This window comes from Anolis sagrei, chromosome 3 (assembly GCF_037176765.1).
Source record: "Anolis sagrei isolate rAnoSag1 chromosome 3, rAnoSag1.mat, whole genome shotgun sequence".
Taxonomy (NCBI): domain Eukaryota; kingdom Metazoa; phylum Chordata; class Lepidosauria; order Squamata; family Dactyloidae; genus Anolis; species Anolis sagrei.
In genome coordinates this window covers 109,876,172-109,897,500 of record NC_090023.1, presented here as the reverse complement: position 1 = coordinate 109,897,500, position 21,329 = coordinate 109,876,172, and the positions used below count along the sequence as shown (strand labels likewise).

At 38.6% G+C, this 21,329-nt stretch overlaps 1 protein-coding gene across 3 annotated transcripts in view; it reads left to right on the top strand.

Annotated features, from left to right (window-relative positions):
• Positions 1–21,329, top strand: part of ARHGEF7 (Rho guanine nucleotide exchange factor 7) — a 117,786-nt gene that overhangs the window by 29,152 nt on the left and 67,305 nt on the right. For all 3 annotated transcript variants that reach the window (XM_060769609.2, XM_060769610.2, XM_060769611.2), the window contains exons 3-6: positions 10,510–10,594; positions 11,603–11,733; positions 12,842–13,043; positions 16,778–16,866. In XM_060769609.2, the coding sequence (XP_060625592.1) occupies positions 10,510–10,594; positions 11,603–11,733; positions 12,842–13,043; positions 16,778–16,866 (507 nt within the window). The remainder of the gene's footprint in view (positions 1–10,509; positions 10,595–11,602; positions 11,734–12,841; positions 13,044–16,777; positions 16,867–21,329) is intronic.

The following is a 21,329-nucleotide window of genomic DNA, read 5'->3' as shown; positions in this document are numbered from 1 at the left end:
GTTGAGCAACAGATACAAAATGCAGAATGAGCGCTTACAACTTGCAAAAGAAGTCAAAAAGAGATAGGAATGTGTTACTGTGTGGTTTGGTGAAACACTGTATTTTTTGGTGTCTGTGAAATGTAAAGAGGTTTATTACCATGAATGTTCCATTTTAATTTGTGAATTAAGTTAAAATAGTGGATACCTGAAGACAATGTTAGAGAAAAGGTACCGGTGCCCTATTTTGTATTATATTTAATTTGCAGTTCCTTACCAATTCACTCTCTAGATACCATAATGCTGTTGACTTCTTTGATGAAAGTACAACCCTGTATACAGATCTTATATTTATTGTTCCATCTTAAGATAGTTTGCTGTGCTAATTTGTAAGTTTATAAAGTATATAGTTTGATATTCTGTCTCTTTCATAAGGAAAGCATGTTTCAATACAAGTTGTACATTAAAGCAAATATGTAGGATGGAAACAACCACACAGCAGGCAAATATGGGTTGCCAAATAAATGTTTGACATGGAGGTTATATTGGGGATGTGCATGAGAAGGTGAAGGCAACAATCAACACTGCAACTTGTAGGAATATATATTTATCACTGTTTATGCAAAACAATCTTGGAAGTTATCATTTGGAGAGTGAGGCTATTGAGAATTTTATATGAAAGAGGACCACAGAATTGTAATTACCAGAAGTTCCAAAATACTTACTGATTTAATTTTGACCCAATTCTCATTAAAGTTATAAAGGACTCTCTGGAGTGTTTTGTTAGGTGGTAAGCATGAATTTATTGACTAAATTTTGTTCTGCACAAATGCAAAATCCCTTTACATAGGAAAATTTACAGTATGGAGAAGGATGCAAGCATAATATTTTCAGACAGCATCTTCTTTAGGTGGCACAATTTTGAAACATGGGAAGTTAGAAAAGGGCATAGACATTTGGAAGAAAGGGGAGGCTTGTTTGGAATTGTGACTGGTTACACTCTCATCTCTGTAGAATGTTAATTGGTTTTGTTAAAATATCCTGTACCGGGCTAGATGAGGATGCTTTATAAACAGGACTGTAGAATAAATAGCTTTCTGGATATTGTTGAGACTGCAACTTCAATCGATGCTATCCAGTATAGCTGGTAATGAAAGATTATTAGACTTGTGCCTTAATATTCTGGACATGGTTTTCACCACTGCTTTACAGCACAATTAAATGTTTTGAAAAATTGTAATGCTTGAAATATTAAATAATTGTAAGCTATTAAATAGTGATGAAAGAAGATGCTTAAAATGTCTTGTATTGTATAGCTTGGTGAGCATTACCATGTAAAAATAACTACAGAGATTCAGTTACAATTGGGCATATGATTAGAAGAGTGTGGTGGTCCAATTTTTAAGGATCTGTAGTACTTTGGAGCTGAGACAGCAGGCTGATAATGAAATAACTGTGTAGGGCATGTTGGGTAGGTGAAGATAATCCTAAATGTAAGTGTAAGATCTTGAAATGATTTTTTCCTTTGGAGTGTTTGTACACAGACCTCTTTTTCTCTGTAAAAGATATAAGGATGTCATTGTTGTTGTTGAGCACTTTGCACTCAACATTGTTGTTGAGCACTTCGCACTTCTTGTCCCAATGTTTAGTACTTGTGTTGCTTTTGAAATTGTTCTGCATGACATGGCAGTGTGACTGTTATATGTACTGAACAATTTATGGGATGTGAGACATGTCATGTCTCTCACACAAATATTTGTTCTTTACTGCTTTACGACAATTTCCAATGTCTGAAGAGCTGAAGAGGCTGAATCATTTTGTCGCATGATATTGGATATTTTAATTATCATTGCTCGTGATGATGAACTTGAATGGTCTACTGCCTGACAGTTCAGAAGATCAGTTATGCCAGTGGGGTTGGGGGGATGCAACACATGCAGAAGTGTGCCTGTTTGTATACAAATAACATCTACTTTTTATAGCCTTTCAGAGTTATTGGAAAAGGAGAGGAACAATGTCCTGCTTGGACCTGTTATATAGTTTCTTGGAGAGGTAGGTGATGTGTGCCATGAAACTGAATAAAACTCTTTTCTTCATACTGTAGAATAGATAGTTTTTAAGGAACAGAAAATATTACCTTTTCCCTTTGCACACTTTTAAAAAAGAATCTCATAATTTTCTAATATAAAGCAATAAACTAAGCCTAAATACACACACACACACACACACATTTATTTGGGTATACAGCATGACCCCAATAGCAATAGGAGATATATTCCTATACTTCTCGTGGATAAATAAAATCACAGATAATATCGAAACCTATTATTTTCAATGGAATGAATGGTGGAAGTACCAACAACACAGCATAACTTGTACAAGAGGCTTATGTGAACAAGTGAAACTGTGGATAGGTGAAACGCATGGTAAATATTAGTTCAGGAGAAACGTGGTTTTGTAGGAAAGAAGGCTTCAGAAGAGTGGAAAAGAGGGAAGTTGCCTTTCCCTGATAAAAAGTATGCAGAAGCCTTGGGATACGCACTGTGTATTGAACCCAACATGTCTTAAAGTCAAGTCCTTTAGGAACATAGCTTTAATTGCCACCTCTCTGGAAACATGCTGAATGCAGGTCAGAAAGCCCTGTCAATGTACACAAAGCCAGCCAAAAGAATCTAGCCACTAGAAGCAGAACAACCCACAAAATAAACAATCTTTCACTGCATTTTATGATTAATATACTGCCTGAGGGAGCTGTCCTACTTTGCCAAATAGTAAGGTATGCTCTGTTTCAGCAGGACCATGCCTCTCAGTATGGTAAATCATCTCCATGGCTAGTCTGTATTTCTCTGTATTTACCTGCCAATGCCCATTGGAATAAAAAAGCCATAGCTGGTCCAAATGCAGGCAATCCCTTGGTTTGTTCTTAAGTTGAATTTGCATATAAAAACAGGTACATTTTAAGTGTACCTCCAGCCATTTTTTTTTAAAAAGCTTTGGACAGCATAGGGCAGGGTTAACAGCCCTATAGCGATTGTTTTGCTGTCTGTGTCCCTGTTCAGAAGATTTTCACCTCACTTTCTGTCCCTGTGACAATTGGACTTTCAGAATTTTAGGTTGTCATGAAAACAAGGATTGCTGAGAAAGTTTCAGTGGAGAAACTTTTTTCCCATGATAGCTCTTCCAGGCGTGAATTTCCCTTCCCAGGGATAGATCTCATCTTACTTCCTGTTGTCTCACATCCATTCATAACTAGGTGTCGTATGTATGTCTGATGTTTATAACTCAGGAACTGCCTGCAGTCCATTTTATGAAGTTGGTTTTGGCCATACTGCCTGTAGGTGTCTCTGCAGAGACCTGACTAGAGGTCTGCCTACTTGAGGAGCAGCTATTTTTCTTGGTGACATATTACTTGTTTTTTTAGAGTTTGGAAAGGTTCTTTAAAAATTATAAAGCTCCCAGAATCTTTATTTTTACAGTAATCTTTATACAATAGTTATACGTATAACCAGGTAGCTAATGTTGCCACATAAATTATGATAAATTATTTGCAATTAACAGCAAGCCCTTAAGCATCTGCTGTGGTTTGGTTCTAGGACCCTGTGTTGATACCAAAATCCATGGGTTCTTAAGTCCCAATATATACAATTGTGTAATAAAACAGTGTTCGTTATGTAAAATAGCAACATCCGGGTTTGCTTTTTGGAATATATTTTGGTGAGGGGATATTTTCAAGATGTGGATGGGTGAATCCAGGGATAAATGATAGTTTTTGTGTATGGACATTCTGAATAGTACATTAATTTCCATCTTTGTGAAACAGTTAATTTTTATCTATTGTATATGTTCATTATCCTATGTATTAAAACACTCACATGACAGGAAATCAGATCCTTAAAACCATTATGTATATGGAGGCCTCTTTTCCTATTCCACATTTGTCATCCTATTGTTTGATTTCCTGTTGTCCAGTGCAGACTAGGGGATTGGATGAGCCAGTCAGTTGACTCCCAGTATATCCCAGATAGTCTCATTCTGGCAGGAAACATTGGCCTCTTCACATCCTGTTTTTCTTGATTTCTTTTAACGGACTGACTTGGTGGATTTTTTTTTCCATTGCAAACCCACAATGAAGGTGAGGCTTTTACTTGCTTTTTAGAGATTATTTTGTTACCAGACTGTTCTGCAAATCTATTTATAAATAATATGAATAGGCAGAAAGTTGTCTATTAATTGGTATTTGAGTATTCTTTAGACTTGAGGAACTTCCATGCTTTTGCTTTATTTAAGAGTTTCTGAAAATACAGGTGTGTATGTGTGCGTTTGAATCATACTATTTTAAAAATAGAAGATTACTTTGTGGTTATTGGGCATGCAGATTTATAAAACATGGTTGCTCATTTGTGTTTTCCTGTCTGTTCATGTTAGAGATGGAAAAGTGTGGGTGTTCTAATCCCTAGTGCTGTGGGTGCAGAAACTGGTTTTGTATACATTATAGTTCAACGAAGTGCTTTTTTAGAGACTTTATAGTGTGTATAACAGGATGGGGATTTTAGAGTTTTTATTATTTCTTAAGTAACAAGTAGTGTAAGGATCAGGGCAGCAAGCAGTAAGAGCTGGGGTAATAGGAGTTGGAGTTTGCTTAGGAGTTAGAAGGTTGGAGTTCTGAGAGGCTTGTGTCTTGAGGAGATTGAAGGTTGGAGTATCAAGAAGAATTGGATTACAAAACCAGTCTGCTGCAAGTAAGAACTCTCCAGTTATCTGGAAGTATCAGGAAAAGAAGGCTGGAGAAGTGTTTCAGTCTTCAGCCACTGTAAATTAACTCTGTACATATATATTTGTATAAAGTCATCTGCAGAGACAAAGGTGTGAGTTTACTTCTTGATCGGAGGGGGAAAGTTTCCGTGGCTGTTTGTGACTACACATATTAATCTTCATTGTGACAGGGGAGTGGTGGGAAATGCTTGGGACATTTATGGAGGTCTTTGCTCTGCAATATTTAAAAAACGGAAAAGAGAAAAATAAAATGCTTCTTTGAACTTTTTTTGGCAGAATGACTAGTTTTAAATATAGGGTGAGGCAGCATATCTTCCTTTTTTAAAATGAGCGCCATTCAGACGGTTGAAGACGTAGCGGAGCGCTAGTGGTCTCATTCGAGAGGCAGGAGTATAAAGTTTTGTCCTGACACAGTTAGTCGCCATCATGCGTTGGAACAGTGAGGAGTGTGCTTTTGCCGTTGAGGCCAACTTTTCGAGCAAATTTGGAGTGGCCGGCCTGCTCTCCAGATTTGGCCCCTTGTGATTTTTTTCTATGGGGTTTTTTGAAATCCCATGTTTATGTGAACAGTCAAGGACCCTATAAGATTTGAAGACCAACATCCAGGAAGAAATTGCCTACATAATGCCTGCTATGCTGGCAAGAGTCATGACAAACACCAGAAATCGGTTTACTCAGTGTATTGAGAATGGGGGATGTCACCTACCTAATTTGGTCTTCAAAACTACGTAAAACAAAACTTTAGGTATGTGCCTACATTATATAAAAAATTCTGATTCATACAATGGGTTTGATTAAGTTTTGAAAAAAAGGAAGTTACGCTGCCTCACCCTGTACTTTCTGGATAAAGTACCATGAGTCTTACATCGCAACTCAGACAGCTCACTCTAGGATGAGTCATATCTGGAGTAAACCCATTGAAATGGAAAGGTCTTAAATTACCCATATAAAAGTAAAGCAATGTTGATTTCAGTTATTCTACTCTAAACATGGCTTCTTGTACTTTCCCTTCCCCAATTGCTGGCATTAGGATTATATGATGCTTTTTACATATCTATATAAATAAAAATGTAATATTTGTTTGTGGGATTAACATAACTCAAAAACCACTGGACGAATTGACACCAAATTTGGACGCCATACACCTATCAGGCCAACAAGTGACCATCACTCATAAAAACACTAGAAAACACAGCAGAATAGACTTAAAAAGCAAAAAAACCCCAACAACATTAGAATACATGAGCGTAACCACATATACACTAATATATACATACACATATATAAACATACAATACACATATACACAGACTGGGCCACAGCAACGCATGGCAGGGGACAAATCTACTTTTGGTTCTAGCCAGACTCTGAAATTTAATGGTAAAGGATGATGTGGTGAATCCTACCTGGTAGGCCGGAAAGGGAGCCTGGATAACAGTAAGGCAGGCCTCCATTTTAGGAGGGAATGCTAGGGAGGCAGCCATCTTGAGTGAGGATGGTTGGAAGAGGGGAGGAGTTTAGAGACTCCTAGGATTAGCCAGAGCAGTTGGGAGGAGCCAAGTCTGAGGAGGGAAAGAAGGTAGCTTCAGTGAGAGCTGGGAGCTGGTGTGTGAAGATGTAGAGTTTGAAACTGGGTTTTGAGGGAGAGAGCTAGGAGAGAGAGTGTCTGTGTTAGACAGTACTGTGAGCTGACAGGAAAAAGGTCAGACAGCAGTCTGATCTCTTGTGAGAGTTAGCACAAGAGATTGGCTCTCCAGGCTGGGTTAGTTAACAGGGAGAACTCTAGGGTAGAGTTCGTTAATAACCCAGGGGCTACCTAGATAGGCTAGTCAGACCCCTCACTATTCTCCGAAAGAGAGCGAGGATTTTGTTACCAACAGTTAGTTCTGTTTGGTTAGCTCTGTCTGAAACAAAGTGAAGAGGACTGTTCAAGCAACCAATCAAGCTGAAGTACTTTTGTAACAAGTCATGCTTTTCATACCTCTCAGGAGTGGTTAGTTGTCTGTTTTTAAAATAAAATTTATTCTATTTGACTTTCAACAAAGTCTCTACTGTACACCATTCCATCATCAAGCCTTTGGGATAGTTCCAGCCTTTTTAACACCCTGTTACTATGGAAAAGCCTCTCAACAAACAGTTGTTTGGGAGCCAGGGATAAAAGCAGGGTTGGCAGGAGTGGGTAAAGTTCACCTCAAATAGTTTTTTAAAAAAATCCTAAAACACCTTAGGTTGGTGGCAGCTTTAATTGAAAGGAAAGTTTAAAGACAAGCAGTGTTCACTTCATCATAACACATAGCCATCATTATCTTGCTATCATATTGGAGGCACCGGGATGGGATTTTTTTTTAGGAAAGGAAAACCTCTGGGAAGATCCATCCTGCCTGGGCATAATATTAATAAGCCTCCAGCCTTGCGTCTTTTGTTATAGATGATTACTAAGTGCTGTTTGTTTCAGTACTTTTCTGAAGTTGGACTTCACTGTTCTTTGTCTATAAACATTTAACAAAAAGTGAAGGCTGACATTTTCGGTTTGCATAGCATTTACGTGAAATCTTAGTGAAGGCTCATTTTTTTAAAAAAACTGCCTGTTTTTTTGGGTTGCTGTGAGTTTTCTGGGCTGTATGGTTATGTTCCAGAAGCATTATCTTCTGACGTTTCACCCACATTTATGGCAGGTACCCCCAGAGGTTGAGGGGTCTGTTGGAAACTAGACAAGTGAGGTTTATATATCTGTGGAATGTCCAGGGTGGAGAAAGAACTCTTGTCTGCTTGAGGCAAGTGTGAATGTTGCAGTTGGCAACCTTGATTAGCATTGAATGGCCTTGCAGCTTCAAAGCTTGGCTGTTTCCTTCCTGGGGAATCCTTTGTTGGGAGGTGTTAGTTGGCCTTGATTGTTTCTTGGAAACTAGGAAAATTGGGTTTATGTATCTGTGGAACGTCCATAGTAGGAGAAAGAACTCTTGTCTGTAGGAGCTAGGTGTGAATGTTTCAATTGACCACCTTGATTAGCATTTGATGGCCTGACAGTTTTTAGGTGTGGCTTGTTACTACCTGGGGGGATTCTTTGTTGAGAGGTGATTAGGTGGTCCTGATCGTTACTTCTCTGGAGTTCCCCTGTTTTTGAGATTTGTTCTGTATTTACTGTTTCAATTTTAGAGTTTTTTGTAAATACTGGTAGCCAGATGTTGTTCATTGTCTTTGTTTCCTTCTTTCTGTTGAAATTGTCCACATGCTTCTGGATTTCAGTGGCTTCTCTCTGCAGTCTGACATGGTAGTTGTTAGAGTGGTCCAGCATTTCTGTGTTCTCAAATAATATCTGGTGTCCAGGCTGGTCCTTCAAGTGCTCTGCTCGGGCTGGTTTCTCTGTTTGAATTAGTCTACAGTGCCTTTCATGTTCCTTGATTGGTGTTTGGGTGCTGCCTTTCTTTTGTTCTTTTCTGTTAAAAAAATAACAAATAATCTAATTTCTTGCCTTACCCTATCTACCATCGTTCCCTATGTCACAGATGTTTTTAAACAATTTCCTTATCAATCATCATACTACTTAATTATCCATACACTTTTTCTGTTGTGTCAATATTCTTGTTCATAAGACATGTATGGTGAGGTTATATTAAAGAACTGTCTAGCTCTTTGTTGAAAACGAAGTAATTTCTTTCCTTCCTTGGTAAATGGTTTCTGATAGTGCATGAACTCAAGAGTTTCCTTCTGGCTTCGATGAAAGACGAGCAATTAACCCTTTTTTCTGCTGTTCGTAAGACAACAGATACGGAGGGGCCAAGAAGACCATATTTGATTTGCTATCTATCTGTAATATATACAAAAGAGAGAGAAATGTGTTTAATCTGTGTGCTTGACAGTATTTAATGGTATTTGGGTGTTTCTGCTTAAATACATATGCCATTTATGGTAGTTTTCTATGTGGGAGTCAAGAAGAGAAGTTAAATGTGAAGCGGGCATGGTTTTTCTTTTTATTTTTTTCTGTTTACATTAGTTCTAAACTACAGTTAATCTGAATGCAAATGTAAAACTTCTGTCCAGAAGCATGCTACCCCATTTCTGGCCCCACATGTGAAAACTCCCTTTGTTTAACATGTTCAGATGAGGTCATAGCATCTGTTCTCAAATGTCACCAGCAGCTTGCTCCTATGTGTGTCTACTCTGAAGTAACTCCCACTAACGTCACCAGAGCTTATTCCTAAGCATATGCTCTTTTAGGATTGCCTTGCTGGGCAGACATTTCAAGTTCACTGTAATTTAGAATTAATGTAAAAAGAAAAAGCACTAAACTTTTCTTCCTTCTACATGGCAATCTTCCATATATGGCACATTATTTAAGCAGAAACACTCAAACATCTGTGAAAGACTCTTAAACACAAACACACATGCATTCCTTCGCATACATTTAAAAAAAAAGAAAAACCTAATTGAAATGAGTGCGTCTTCATTTGAGTAAATATGTATAGGATCTGGATTCTGGATTCTGAATATGTTGTGCCTATTTTGGGGGCAAGGGAGTTGTTCTTTGTTTATTTCTTCAATGCTGTAGGATGTAGTTTTCTGCCGTAATTAGCTCTCGTGTGGTGTACAGAGTATCAAAATATGATGTGGGAGCCAGCCACAACAAAGACAACCAACATCATAATAAAAAAGACATTGATTAATAAAGGTTTTGGCAGCATCTGTAATTAATTAAACGTTCTTTGTGAAAACTTAAAGCAGTTCATATACTCCCACCTTCCCATCTTCCTCCAAATCTTCAAATTCACTAACACTAGTGGTAATTGTTCTGCGATTACTAGGTAGCAGCTGAGTGTCAGGATTTGAGCCCATTTCCCTCCAGTTTAAACATGCTGCTCCAAGGGTCTCCCTAACATTTACTGAAGCAGAATAACATCATTCATTCCCCAGGTAAATTTAATGTCTCTCACTCAGCCGTGGAATAACCATGTTTTTAGATGTCTGTGTAGGATTGGGACTGTGCAATGAGGCAGCGATAGGAACCCTTAGTATGCCAACCAAATTCGATATGGTTGTTGAGACAGTTTTAACTAGTGGATTTTAACGTCAATATAAGTTATTTTATTGCTTTTTTATGTATATGGTCTAATATGTTTCAGCATTGAATGTTTGCCGTTTATATGTTGTGCTCTGCCCTGAGTCCCCTTCGGAGTGAGAAGGGCGGAATATAAATGCTTTAAATAAATAATAAATAAAATACATAGAATTGGAAGAACCTTGTGAATCCCCTACTTCGAAATGTGTTGTGCAAACAAATCAGAGACTGGCTTGCACCCTTACAGATTCTATTGGTCTAAAAAGGGCTCAGATACTGACATTTCTGTGGCATATATTGTATAAGGATGTGGGAAGTTCATGAGGAAGAAGACAAGTAATATAGGCCGCGGACCATCAAGCTGTTGAAACAGGTGCACAATCTTTGGCACACCAGATGTTGTTGGATGACAACTCCCATTATTCCCCATTTTTGGCTGTTCTGACTTGGACTGATGGGAATTACAGTCCAACAATTGCATCTGGACTCAGATACTGAGTCCAGTATTCCTTAACCTCTTTTAAAGGCTAGTGATAGCTCTTTCAGATGCAATTGGAATCTCTCTATCTGTGTATGTGTATCTCTTTGTATTAGTCTGCGTGAGAGAGAATCTGTTTGTAGAAATTTATGGCATTTTAGCATTTAGAAAAACTTACTTTTTTTCTAGATTGTCATAATGTGTCTTGTTTCTTTTTTTCTAGACCTTTGATGCAAATGATTTGTATCAAGGACAGAACTTCAACAAGGTGCTCAGCTCTTTAGTTGCACTAAATAAAGTCACAGCAGGTAAGCAGAATCCATCTCATAGTCTTGCAAATATTCATTTCATAGTCTTGCAAATAGCTCTATTTCCTTAGTTCTGTTTATTTGCTTGTGTTCAGTTTTCTTAACAGCAGCATGTTTTTAACCTACATTCATCTTTTTCTTACTGTTCTGGTTGGAAATTCGCCAGGAGGTTGTTTGAGTTTCCAAATAAATGGTTCTGTGACCCAAATACAATTTTTAATAACTTAAGTTGTCATTGATAAGAAAGATTTCGGTGCATGTAAGGTGCTGCTCCATTCTTGGAAACCTTCACCTATCTTTTATGTTAATGCCACCCCCTTGAAAGAAAAAAAAACCCAGAAAGAAAAGATGTTTTCCAGAATGACTGAATTAAATAGTAAAAAAATAAATTTCATAATGGGGTTAATTTGTTGGTTTGGTTGCATTCCATTCCTGAAGATGATGACAGAAAGATAGAAAGGAAGGGAAATTTACCTGTTCTGCCTGCCCCCAGTTTCCTTCATTTGTCGAAATTCTCTCCTGAAAGCAGCATGTATCACTTGTGGGATCAGGAACTGCATACTGCAGATGGTTTCATATTCTAATGTGGATTTTGATGTACATCTTCATTCATCTTAATGAGAGCATCATAGCAGAGGATAGAACACTGTGGGTATTCTGCATTTGCAGTTTAAAGGATATTTTGAGCAGAAAAAATTGGGCTTGGAGACGTGAGTTTTCAGAATGCCGTTTCCCACACCCCTTTGAGTTTAAACTCAAGTCAAGTAGCTTCTTTGAAGCATCCTAAGTGCTTGAATCTATCTTCTCCAGTTGTTTTCCCCCCTTTTTTGGTGGTCATTGCACCATCTCCAATTGTCATAAAAAACTATTTACATATAGTTATGTGAAAGATTCTGCTTTTATGTACATCTTTCTGTGACATCCAGTTTCCGATTTTACATGATCAAGTTTAAATGTATTTCTGTATGTGTTGTTTCTGAACTTCTTGGTTCATGGTCATATTTTCAGACATTGGGCTGGGAAGTGATTCTGTATGTGCGAGGCCATCGTCTCATCGGATAAAGTCGTTTGATTCTTTAGGCTCCCAGTCTTTACACAGCAGAACTTCAAAACTTTTTCAGGGCCAGTATAGAAGTCTGGTAAGTGTTGACCCATTTAAAATCTCTCTCTCTCTCTCTCTCTCTCTCTCTCTCTCTCTCTCTCTCCACTCTCTTTAATTAGTGTTGCAAAGTGAGAAGCATGACTCAGATTCACAGATATCTGATCGTTACCTTCTCACCTATCAGTAGCAGAAACATTTGAAATGCTAAAAAAATGCAGAGCAGATACTGACTCTCCAAACAGTGCAATTTTTTTTCACTGGCACGGATCACAGTTTCCAACACGATACAGTTTGCTTGCGGCTGTTAAATCAATGGGCTGGATTGTGGCCAAAGACTCATATAACTTTTGTACTGTAAACAGATCATGGTCATGTTTTTTTTAAATCATGTTATCTATGAGTTGCCCCCTGGTGGCGCAGAGGGTTAAACCGCAGAGCTGCTTGCTGACCAAAAGGTTGGCAGTTCGAATCTAGATGCTCATAGTGTTAGCCCCAACTTCTGTCAACCTTGTAGTTCGAAAACATGCAAGTGTGAGTAGATCAATAAGTATTGCTTCTGCGGGAAGATAACGGTGCTCCATGCAGTCATGTTGGCCACATAATCTTGGAAGTGTCTACGGATAACGACAGCTCTTCAGCTTAGAAATGGAGATGAGCACCAGCCTCCAGAGTAAGACATGACTAGACTTAATGTCGGGGAAACCTTAACCTTTACCTTTATTAATGAGTTGCTGTGCACAGCTTAAATTTTTGTATCTTCAGAAAATCCTTACAGAGAATGTATTAAAACAGCCGTAAGTATGAACTAAGACAAAACATGAATTGTTGTGGCTTAGTTTAGTTACAGTGAACCTGTATTACAAGCTAGATAAATGGCACAAATAAGAAATTTTAAATATATGCACTTCATAATTATCATTTACATTAATTGATACAAGCAAATAAGCTAAATTCAAGATGTAGGTGTAAGTATTATGGGACAAAATTCATACAGATGAATTGTATAATCACACCTGAAGAAGGCGCTACACTGACTATCTTATCTATCTCATTAGACTAGTTTTGATTAAGACATTTTCTTCTTATTATTATTATTCTGAAAAGTACCTAAACCTTTTGTATTTCATTGGTCTTGTTACTTCTAGGATATGACAGACAACAGCAACCACCAGATGGTGGTAAGGGCAAAATTTAATTTTCAGCAGACCAATGAAGATGAACTTTCTTTTACAAAAGGAGATATTATCCACGTTACAAGAGTAGAAGAAGGAGGCTGGTGGGAAGGAACTTACAATGGCAAGACAGGGTGGTTTCCTAGCAATTATGTAAGAGAAGTCAAATCAAGCGGTAAGTTCCATGAGGCTGCTTTACAGACTGTCTAGTTTCACTAAGGATTGATTTATGTGTAATCTGATATAGGCTTTTGACTATGCAGTACATCTCAACTCATATAGATAAATAATAATAATATAACTTTATTCTTACATCCCGCTACCATCTCTCTGAAGGGACTCGGGCCACGTCACAAAGTGCCTGAAAACAGAACATAAAATAAGCAAGGTATAAAATACAATAAGTAAAACACATACACATATAAAACATCAACCAAAACTCAACAAAACTGCGCTCATCAACCAACAGTGGTAAGCAGTTGTAAATGTGGCCAGACTGTAGACAATAGGACTACTACTTTTCACCAGCTACTAAGGAGGCTGTTCAGGTTCTGAACCGGTGCCTGGCTGCTGTGTCGAGCTGAATGAGGGCAAACAAATTGAAGTTGAATCCAGACAAGACAGAGGTACTGTCTGGATGGGGTTACACTCCCCCTGAAGGTGCAGATTCGCAGCTTGAGAGTCCTCCTGGACACATCACTGAGCTTGGAATCCCTGGTTTTGGCGATGACCAAGGGGCTTTTGCACAGCTAAGACATGTGCGTCAACTGCGCCCATACCTTGAGAAATCTGACTTGGGCCACTGTAGTCCACACTCTTGTTACATCCCGTATAGACTACTGCAACGTGCTCTATGTGAGGTTGCGTTCGAAGACTGTTCGGAAGGTGCAAATAGTCCAACGTCCTGCAGCCATGTTGTTAACTGGGACATTGTACAGGGAGCATACAATCCCCTGTTGCAGCAATTCCACTGGCTGACTATTAGTTACCGAGCACAATTCAAAGTGCTGGCTTAAATGGCTCTTGTCCAACTTACCTGTCTGAATGTACCAACCATCCACTGCACTACATTCTCCCTGCCTGAGCTAGCCAGGGAGATCTCAGGCCTGATGTTGAAACCCCAACGGCTCATAGTGTTGAGGGACTTCAATGCGGAGACCACCTTGTCAGGAGCGATTAAGGACTTAGTGGCCACCATGGGGCTGTACCAACTAGTATCTGGCCCTACTCACAGAGCTGGACATACACTAGACTTGGGAGGAAGGTGGTTGTGTGGAGGAGCTGACTATCACTCCATTGCCATGGACCAACCATCAACTGATCAGGTTTAGGCTTACTCTGCCCCCTAACCTCTGTAGGGGTGAAAGACCTATTAAAATGGTCCGCATCAGAAGGCTTATGGATCCGGATAGATTCCTGATGGCTCTTGGGGAATTTCCCGCCACCTTGGTAGGTGATCCTGTTGATGCTCTACTCTCTCTCTGGAATAGGGAGATGACTAGGACAATAGACAGGATTACTCCAGAGCACAGTATCCTTCTGGGATGCCTTGCAGGAATGGGTCTTGGAGGTACTGTTCTGCAGTGGCTCCAGTCCTTCCTAGAGGGCCGCTCCCAGAAGGTGTTGTTGGAAGACATCTGCTCAGCCCTGCAGCCATTGTCTTGTGGGGTCCTGCAGGGTTCAATACTGTCTCTCATGTTGTTTAAAATGAAGCTGTTGGGAGAGATCATCCTGAGTTTTGGAGTTCGATGCCATCTGTATGCAGATGATGTTCATCTCTGTCATTTCTTTCCATCTGCTACTATGGAGGCTGTTCAAGTCCTGAACCGGTGCTTGGCAGCTGTGACAGTCAGGATGAGGGCGAACAAATTGAAATTGAATCTAGACAAGACAGAGGTACTCCTGGTCAGTCGAAAGGCTGAACAGGGTATAGAGTTACAGCCTGTGTTGGATGTGGTTACACTCCCCCTGAAGATGCAGATTTGCAACTTGGGAGTTCTCCTGGATCCATCGCTGAGCCTGGAACTCCAGGTTTCGGCGGTGGCCAGGGAAGCATTCGCACAATTAAAATTTGTGTGCCAGCTGTGCCTGTACCTTGGAAAGTCAGACTTGGCCACGGTAGTCCACGCTCTTGTTACATCGAGAAAGAATTACTGCAACACGCTCTACATGAGGTTGCCTTTGAAAATTGTTCAGAAGCTTCAAATGGTCCAATGGGCGGCAGCAAGATTGCTCACCAGAACATCATATAGAGAGCATACAACTCCCCTGTTACGTCAGCTCCACTGACTGCCAATCTGCTACCTAGCACAATTTAAAGTGCTGGCTGTAGCCTACAAAGCCCTAAACAGTTCCAGCCCAGCTTACTTGGCCAAATGTATTTCCCCCTATGAACCATCTTGGAGTTTAAGATCATCAGGGGAGGCCCTGCTCTTAGTCTCGCCTCTTTCACAGGCACGATTGGCAGGGATGAGAGACAGGGCCTTATCAATTTCTTAGCTGGAGGAGATGGGGCAAGAGGCAAAATAAATTTATAGAGATGAACTTTGGGATCAATCCCCCTTAGTCTTGTATATGTAGAAGTTTGCCTACTCAGTGCAGTTGAAAGTTGTGCAGGTGATTTTTTAAACCTGTTATAACAAGGCAAATATATTGATAGTTTATGGTGTACTCCACACTAATATGTGCTAAAATGTTTATGTGTATGAATTCTCCCCTTTCTACTTATTTCTTTAAGCAGCCTCACAAATGGTCATGTCTTCATTAGTTGTTTGGTTTATTATCACTGTAAATTCAATGAAAGGTATCTTGGAGGTTAAGATTGTCCGAGGAGGCCCTGCCCTCAATCCCACCGCCCTTGCAAGTGCAACTGTTGGGGATGACAGACAGGGCCCTCTTGGTGGTGGCCCCTCAGCTATGGAACTCCCTCTCCGGGGAAATTAGATCAGCCCCTCCCTCCTGATCTTCTGTAAGGGAGTGAAGACATGGTTGTGGGACCAAACCTTTGGACAATGATCCCCAGTGCAATAATGAATAATGCAAGTGACAATCAGAATGGCTCCTGGAATATGCTTTTGGATTGTGTGATTTTAAGTAATTGTTTTTAAGTTTGATATGTTTCATTATGTGATTTTAGAGTATAGTTTGTTTTATTTTATATATGTATTAATGGCATTGAATTGTGCCTTTTTTGTGACCTGCCCTAAATCCCCTTCAGGGTGAGAAGGGCAAGATATAAATGCAGCAAATAAATAACTATTTTGGAAGCTTTGCGACCCTGATATCTACTTATGTAATATGTCAAGTGCATTATTTGTCATGAGGGAATTATTACAATATGCTTTCATCTATTCTAAATTTCTACTGTTGAATTTGACTTGACCAGGCAGTCATATTTTGACATACTAACCTAAGATGTGAATTATTTTTGTGTCTGTGCATTTGGTTCACTTCTTCCTCACTGTCATCAGATAACTATTGTTAATTTTTAATCTCTGAATATAAAACTAAGAATAAAAGGTTTAGAACAAGACAGATCTTGAAAATAAGAACTTTTAATCATAGCTGAAAATCTTGATCTTTATACTGTATTATTAGGATCGGATTTTTGTACTTCAAATATAATAGGAACGTACAATTAAGTGAAGAGGTCTGACATACTGCAGTGTGCTGCAAATGGACAAGAGAAGGGGTGTTATAGGAGGGAACATGCAGGCAAGCCTCGGGGAAGCCTTAGGGTATCAAACTAAGATATGATCCTCTGAAGAGATTACTGTATTTGTCTTCCAGGTCAAATAAATACTTTGGAATCCAGTTTTTTAAATTGCAATAAAAAGTGCACTTTGTTTGACCTCTAGTGTTTGAACTTTGAAATTGCATTCAGTTGCTAAAAGATGTTATATCTTTCAGAAAAACCAGTCTCCCCCAAATCAGGATCCCTAAAGAGTCCTCCAAAAGGCTTTGACACATCTTCTATTAGCAAAAGCTATTATAATGTGGTGAGTGAAATTTCTCTGAATTTTATTTGTACCATTTATCAGTAACTTCTTGCTTAGAGGTGAAGCAACTCTCAAGGGTGGTCATTCTTCTGTAATAACTAAGCATCTTAAAACTAGTTATCTACAATTTGTGTTTGGCCACTATGTTTAAAGCCCACTAGTCATTTATGCTTGACAACCACGCCTGCTGTCTGGTTTTGTAATACTAAGAAATGTGACAAAACAAGAGATTGCTGAATCTCTGGTATGATGCTGTAGGTAGCTGTGTATATACAACTTAAACACCTGTTTTAAAGTTTAAAAGAAATGGGAATGATACCTAAACTTTTGTTAGAATTTGAAAAACTCCTGCTCCTGTCCCATATGTATATGAAACAATGTTCAGTGCACACACACACACACACACACACACACACAAGCAGTTTTATATACCTGAAGTGGTGACTAAAGCTTCTGAGAGCCTGTTTCATTTTTATGTAAATCAAATCAGGTTTTTGGGATTATCAAAACTGAGCTCAATATTTGAAAGCTACACAGCCTTGATCTTGGTTTTCCCCATTTAGGTGCTTTTCTTTCTCATTGTAGCCATTCTTGTTTTTTTTTCTAGTGTTGTAAAAAAAAATAACGTAAGGGGGAAATGTGAAATACTTATTTTGTGTTATTGCCCTATGTTCTTGCACTTAGGTGGAGTAAGTCTGCAAATGTCAAAGCAGAATTCTAGTTGAATTAACTATGCCCTGTCGAAGAGGAAAAAATATTATGCTCAGTTTGAGAACAAGAGAAGATTTTATAATGACTGACATTTCTTTGTTTTGTATGTATCATTAATGTTTTAGAAGATAATCCACATGATATAGATTTTTTCCACGTTTCTCTTGTGACTATCAGGTGGTTTGATTGCATTTTGGTATATATGAGGAGTCTAACCAGCACAGTGTGAGGGTCTTTACAGTTTCTCATAACTGCTTGAAATGTATGCTATTCTGTGATATATCTTATTTGCATTCATTGTACTAAAAGAAGAGCTGTCTTAGAGGATCTTGGTCCATATCAAGATTGGATCTTGCACTGTTTGCATATTCAGTGTTGGAAATACGCTTTTTTCAAGAAGACATAACCTCTTCCTTCAATATTGAGAGGAAGTAGGGCCTTGCTGGGCCTTAGTCATAAATCATGCTCACAAGAAATTTAAAATTCTTTTTATTCTGCAATAATGATTAGGAAACGTTGCAATCTTTATGTAATGTTATCACGTCTAGGTGCTCTTCTACAGATGAATATTTTTCAAATCTAAGCTAATGTAGTTGGAGCAAAGAAAGCTTCAAAGCCATAGCACAATAGCAAATCTCAGACTTAGTGAAAAAGGGATGACTGAACTATGGATAGAATGGCTCAACCCTCATGTACTAGGGCAAAAATTACATTGTGTGAGTTGTCAGTATTTCTGACCTCAATGACAGCTTCATTTTACTATATGATATAAAATTGCCTCATGTTCAAAGAAATGTGTGTCCCTCAAATCAAGTGTGTTTCAATTCATGGAAACATCACCATGCCAAGTAGATTCAATGCAGATAATCGAGATGGTTTTAAACATTGAATTTTAATGTTGAGATAAATGATTTTAATGTTTACATTTTTGTATAATCTATTTATGTCATGGCATTGAATGTTTGCCATTTGTATGTTATGCTCTGCCCTGAGTCCCTTCCTGGGTGAGAAGGGTGGAATATAAATATTTTAAATAAATAAATAGATAGATATGTGAAACAAGCAATAAATCATATTTAAAATAGAAATGAAAGGTTTTCATGAGCCATATTGTGTTCCCATATATTGCATTATTACAACTTATGTATGTGTCTGTATTTCTAATTAAATGGTCAGGGTCCAGTGCTATGCAATCCTGGAATTTGTAGTTTGGTGAGGCACCAGCACTCTTTAGCAGGGAAGGCTCAAGACTTTGTTAAACTATGGCCACCAGGATTTCATAACATTGAACCAGGGCAGTGGATTCATTCCACAGCATAGTAGATGCACCTCAAAGGTTTCCTTTTCCATCACTGGAAGCTTTGGTGTTCAAGCACAGTTTATTTATAATGAAGGAATTCTAAACAGGTAGCAACAGTAACACACACCTTTTTGGCCAAATTACAAAGAGTGCACTTTTGGACACTGCTCATTACATTCACCAGCAAATGCTTTTTTTTTGTTTTGTTTCAGGGTTTTGCAAATTGAGGTGCGCATTAGATTCGATGGTGCATTAGACTCGAGTAAATTAATATTAATATCTAATCAATACAGAATTTACAGTATAATATAGTCTGAGATATAGGATTAGTTAGGCCTATTTTAAAGAAGAAACCAGAAAAAAAAAACATTGATCTGACATCTGTTAATACTATGGGTGCTGGTTAACTGAGAGTCAACTGTATATAGCTTGGTACTTGATGAGTTTTTCCTGAAAAAGGTTTAGTGATAAGTCTTCATGGGCTTCTTTCAGCTTCTTTCATGGTGAAAGTTTTTAATTTAGGGAGAAAATAAATTGGGCATTGTGCGTGTGAAATGCTCGACATACTTTATATTATTTCCCCCCTATGCTTTGTGGCTAAGGAATATCTAGTTTCATTAAATGGTCCTGGAGTTTGGAGAACAAAGTCTTTGAAATCTCATAGGGTTTTGCAGGAGCCAGAATGTGCAGAAAGCAAGGAAGAAGGCAGACGTGATTATTAGGGCAGGAAAATTTGATGTGGGGACTATAGACTGGGGCGCACCTATGCATTGTGTGACGTAAGTTGTGTTTGGGTTTATTTACCTTCCAGGATACTATAATTATGCAATGCCCCATAGTTTTCTTTAAGGGAAGCAGGTAACTAACTATAAACCCTATCTAATATTAATGAGACACTGAGGCATTCTGAACATTTACATCTTCTGAAATAAAATTGGTTCATACAAATGTTAGGGTAAGATTTTTCTTTTCTAACCTGGGGTGCTTTATGGGTCGATGCAAGAGAGATCAAGGTGTAAATATATTTACACTTGGAGAATACGCTTGTTGCTGTAATCTCACTTTTTACTGTCAGTTAAAATGTAAACAAGTTAAAATTGTTTTTGTTTATAAATTGTTTTAGGTTAAAGAGGATAATGTGTGCATCTTTAAATGTATAGACACTTGGGTTACATAATCTTGTTTAGTGGGAAATTAAGTCATTAAATAGTTTGTCATGATTTGTGCTAAAATGACAGAACTGTATTGTGCATCTCTAGTATATTTCTAGAGCTGTAATACTCAAAAACATTTGGGCTGGTTCTGTTGGATCTTTGTTTTCTGGGTTTGTTGTTTTCCAGTTGTTTAGTTCCAAATGCTGTGGGTAATAACAGTGCAGTATTTTCCTTTATGTTGCTTGGCTATATGTATGATAGTGTTGTGACTTATTGGCATTTCACCATCATCTTTAGCTTTGCAAAATATAATTTATTGATCTTTCTGCTTCTTCAGTGGAAAATGTGGTATTACACTTTCAAAACCAGCTAATTAATAGCTTATGTGTTCCTTGTGACATCTGTCCTTCGTAGTGGTTCTTGTAGAATAGAGACATTTTAATCTTTGGAGCAGGAGTCAAGTTACCAACAAAAGAATGAACTCAGAAATGGTCTGCCTCCCCACCCGTCCTCTTCAGCTGAATAGGCCTATTCAAGGGAATAAAACAGAGTCTGGCAACGCTAATGAAAGAAGCAGTGAATTCTCTGTTTTAAATAGTTCAGCATGTCACTAGTTTCATCAGGTTTTCATACAGACATGAATAACTGTTTTATGTCCTAAACAGGCTATAAACTGCAGAATTGGACAATGTGTACATCTCAAAATCCCTTGGATGCTAGGAGAGAAATTAAACACTATTGAGGAACCATAATAGTAATAAATTGGGTTGTAAAGGAATAGAAGCTTGGTATATTGAAAACTAAGAAGAGACTATTGTTCTTGAAAGATGCAATGATCTTGCCTGCTACAGGCAATCATGTTGTTTGCTGACCTAAAGCCCATAGTAGGGAGTCAGACTTCTATTTAGGGTCCCCCACTCCCTTAAAAACTAGCCATGAAGAGCATCAACCCCCACCCTTAGATTGGCCATCCTTGATATCAAATGATTCTATTAGATTATCCATAGAGGAAACTGCCCTTGAGAGTCCCCCTCCCCGAGAATGCCCTCCCCCCAGACAACTGTTGGAAGCTGACTATTAGCTCCTTTAAGTCCAATAAACGATGCCCCTGGGGGTGGGGAAGTTCTGGAGACAGAGGTGCACCATTGAGGTTGTGCCGGGGAGGTGTAGATGTGATTGAACAAGCTATCCCAGGGGGAAGTACAACAGAGTTTTTGTGACCCTGAGGATCCCAAGTGACTTTATAGGTTGGAGTGCCAACATGACAGTCCCCCCCCCCCCCCCCCCGGCTTAACGTC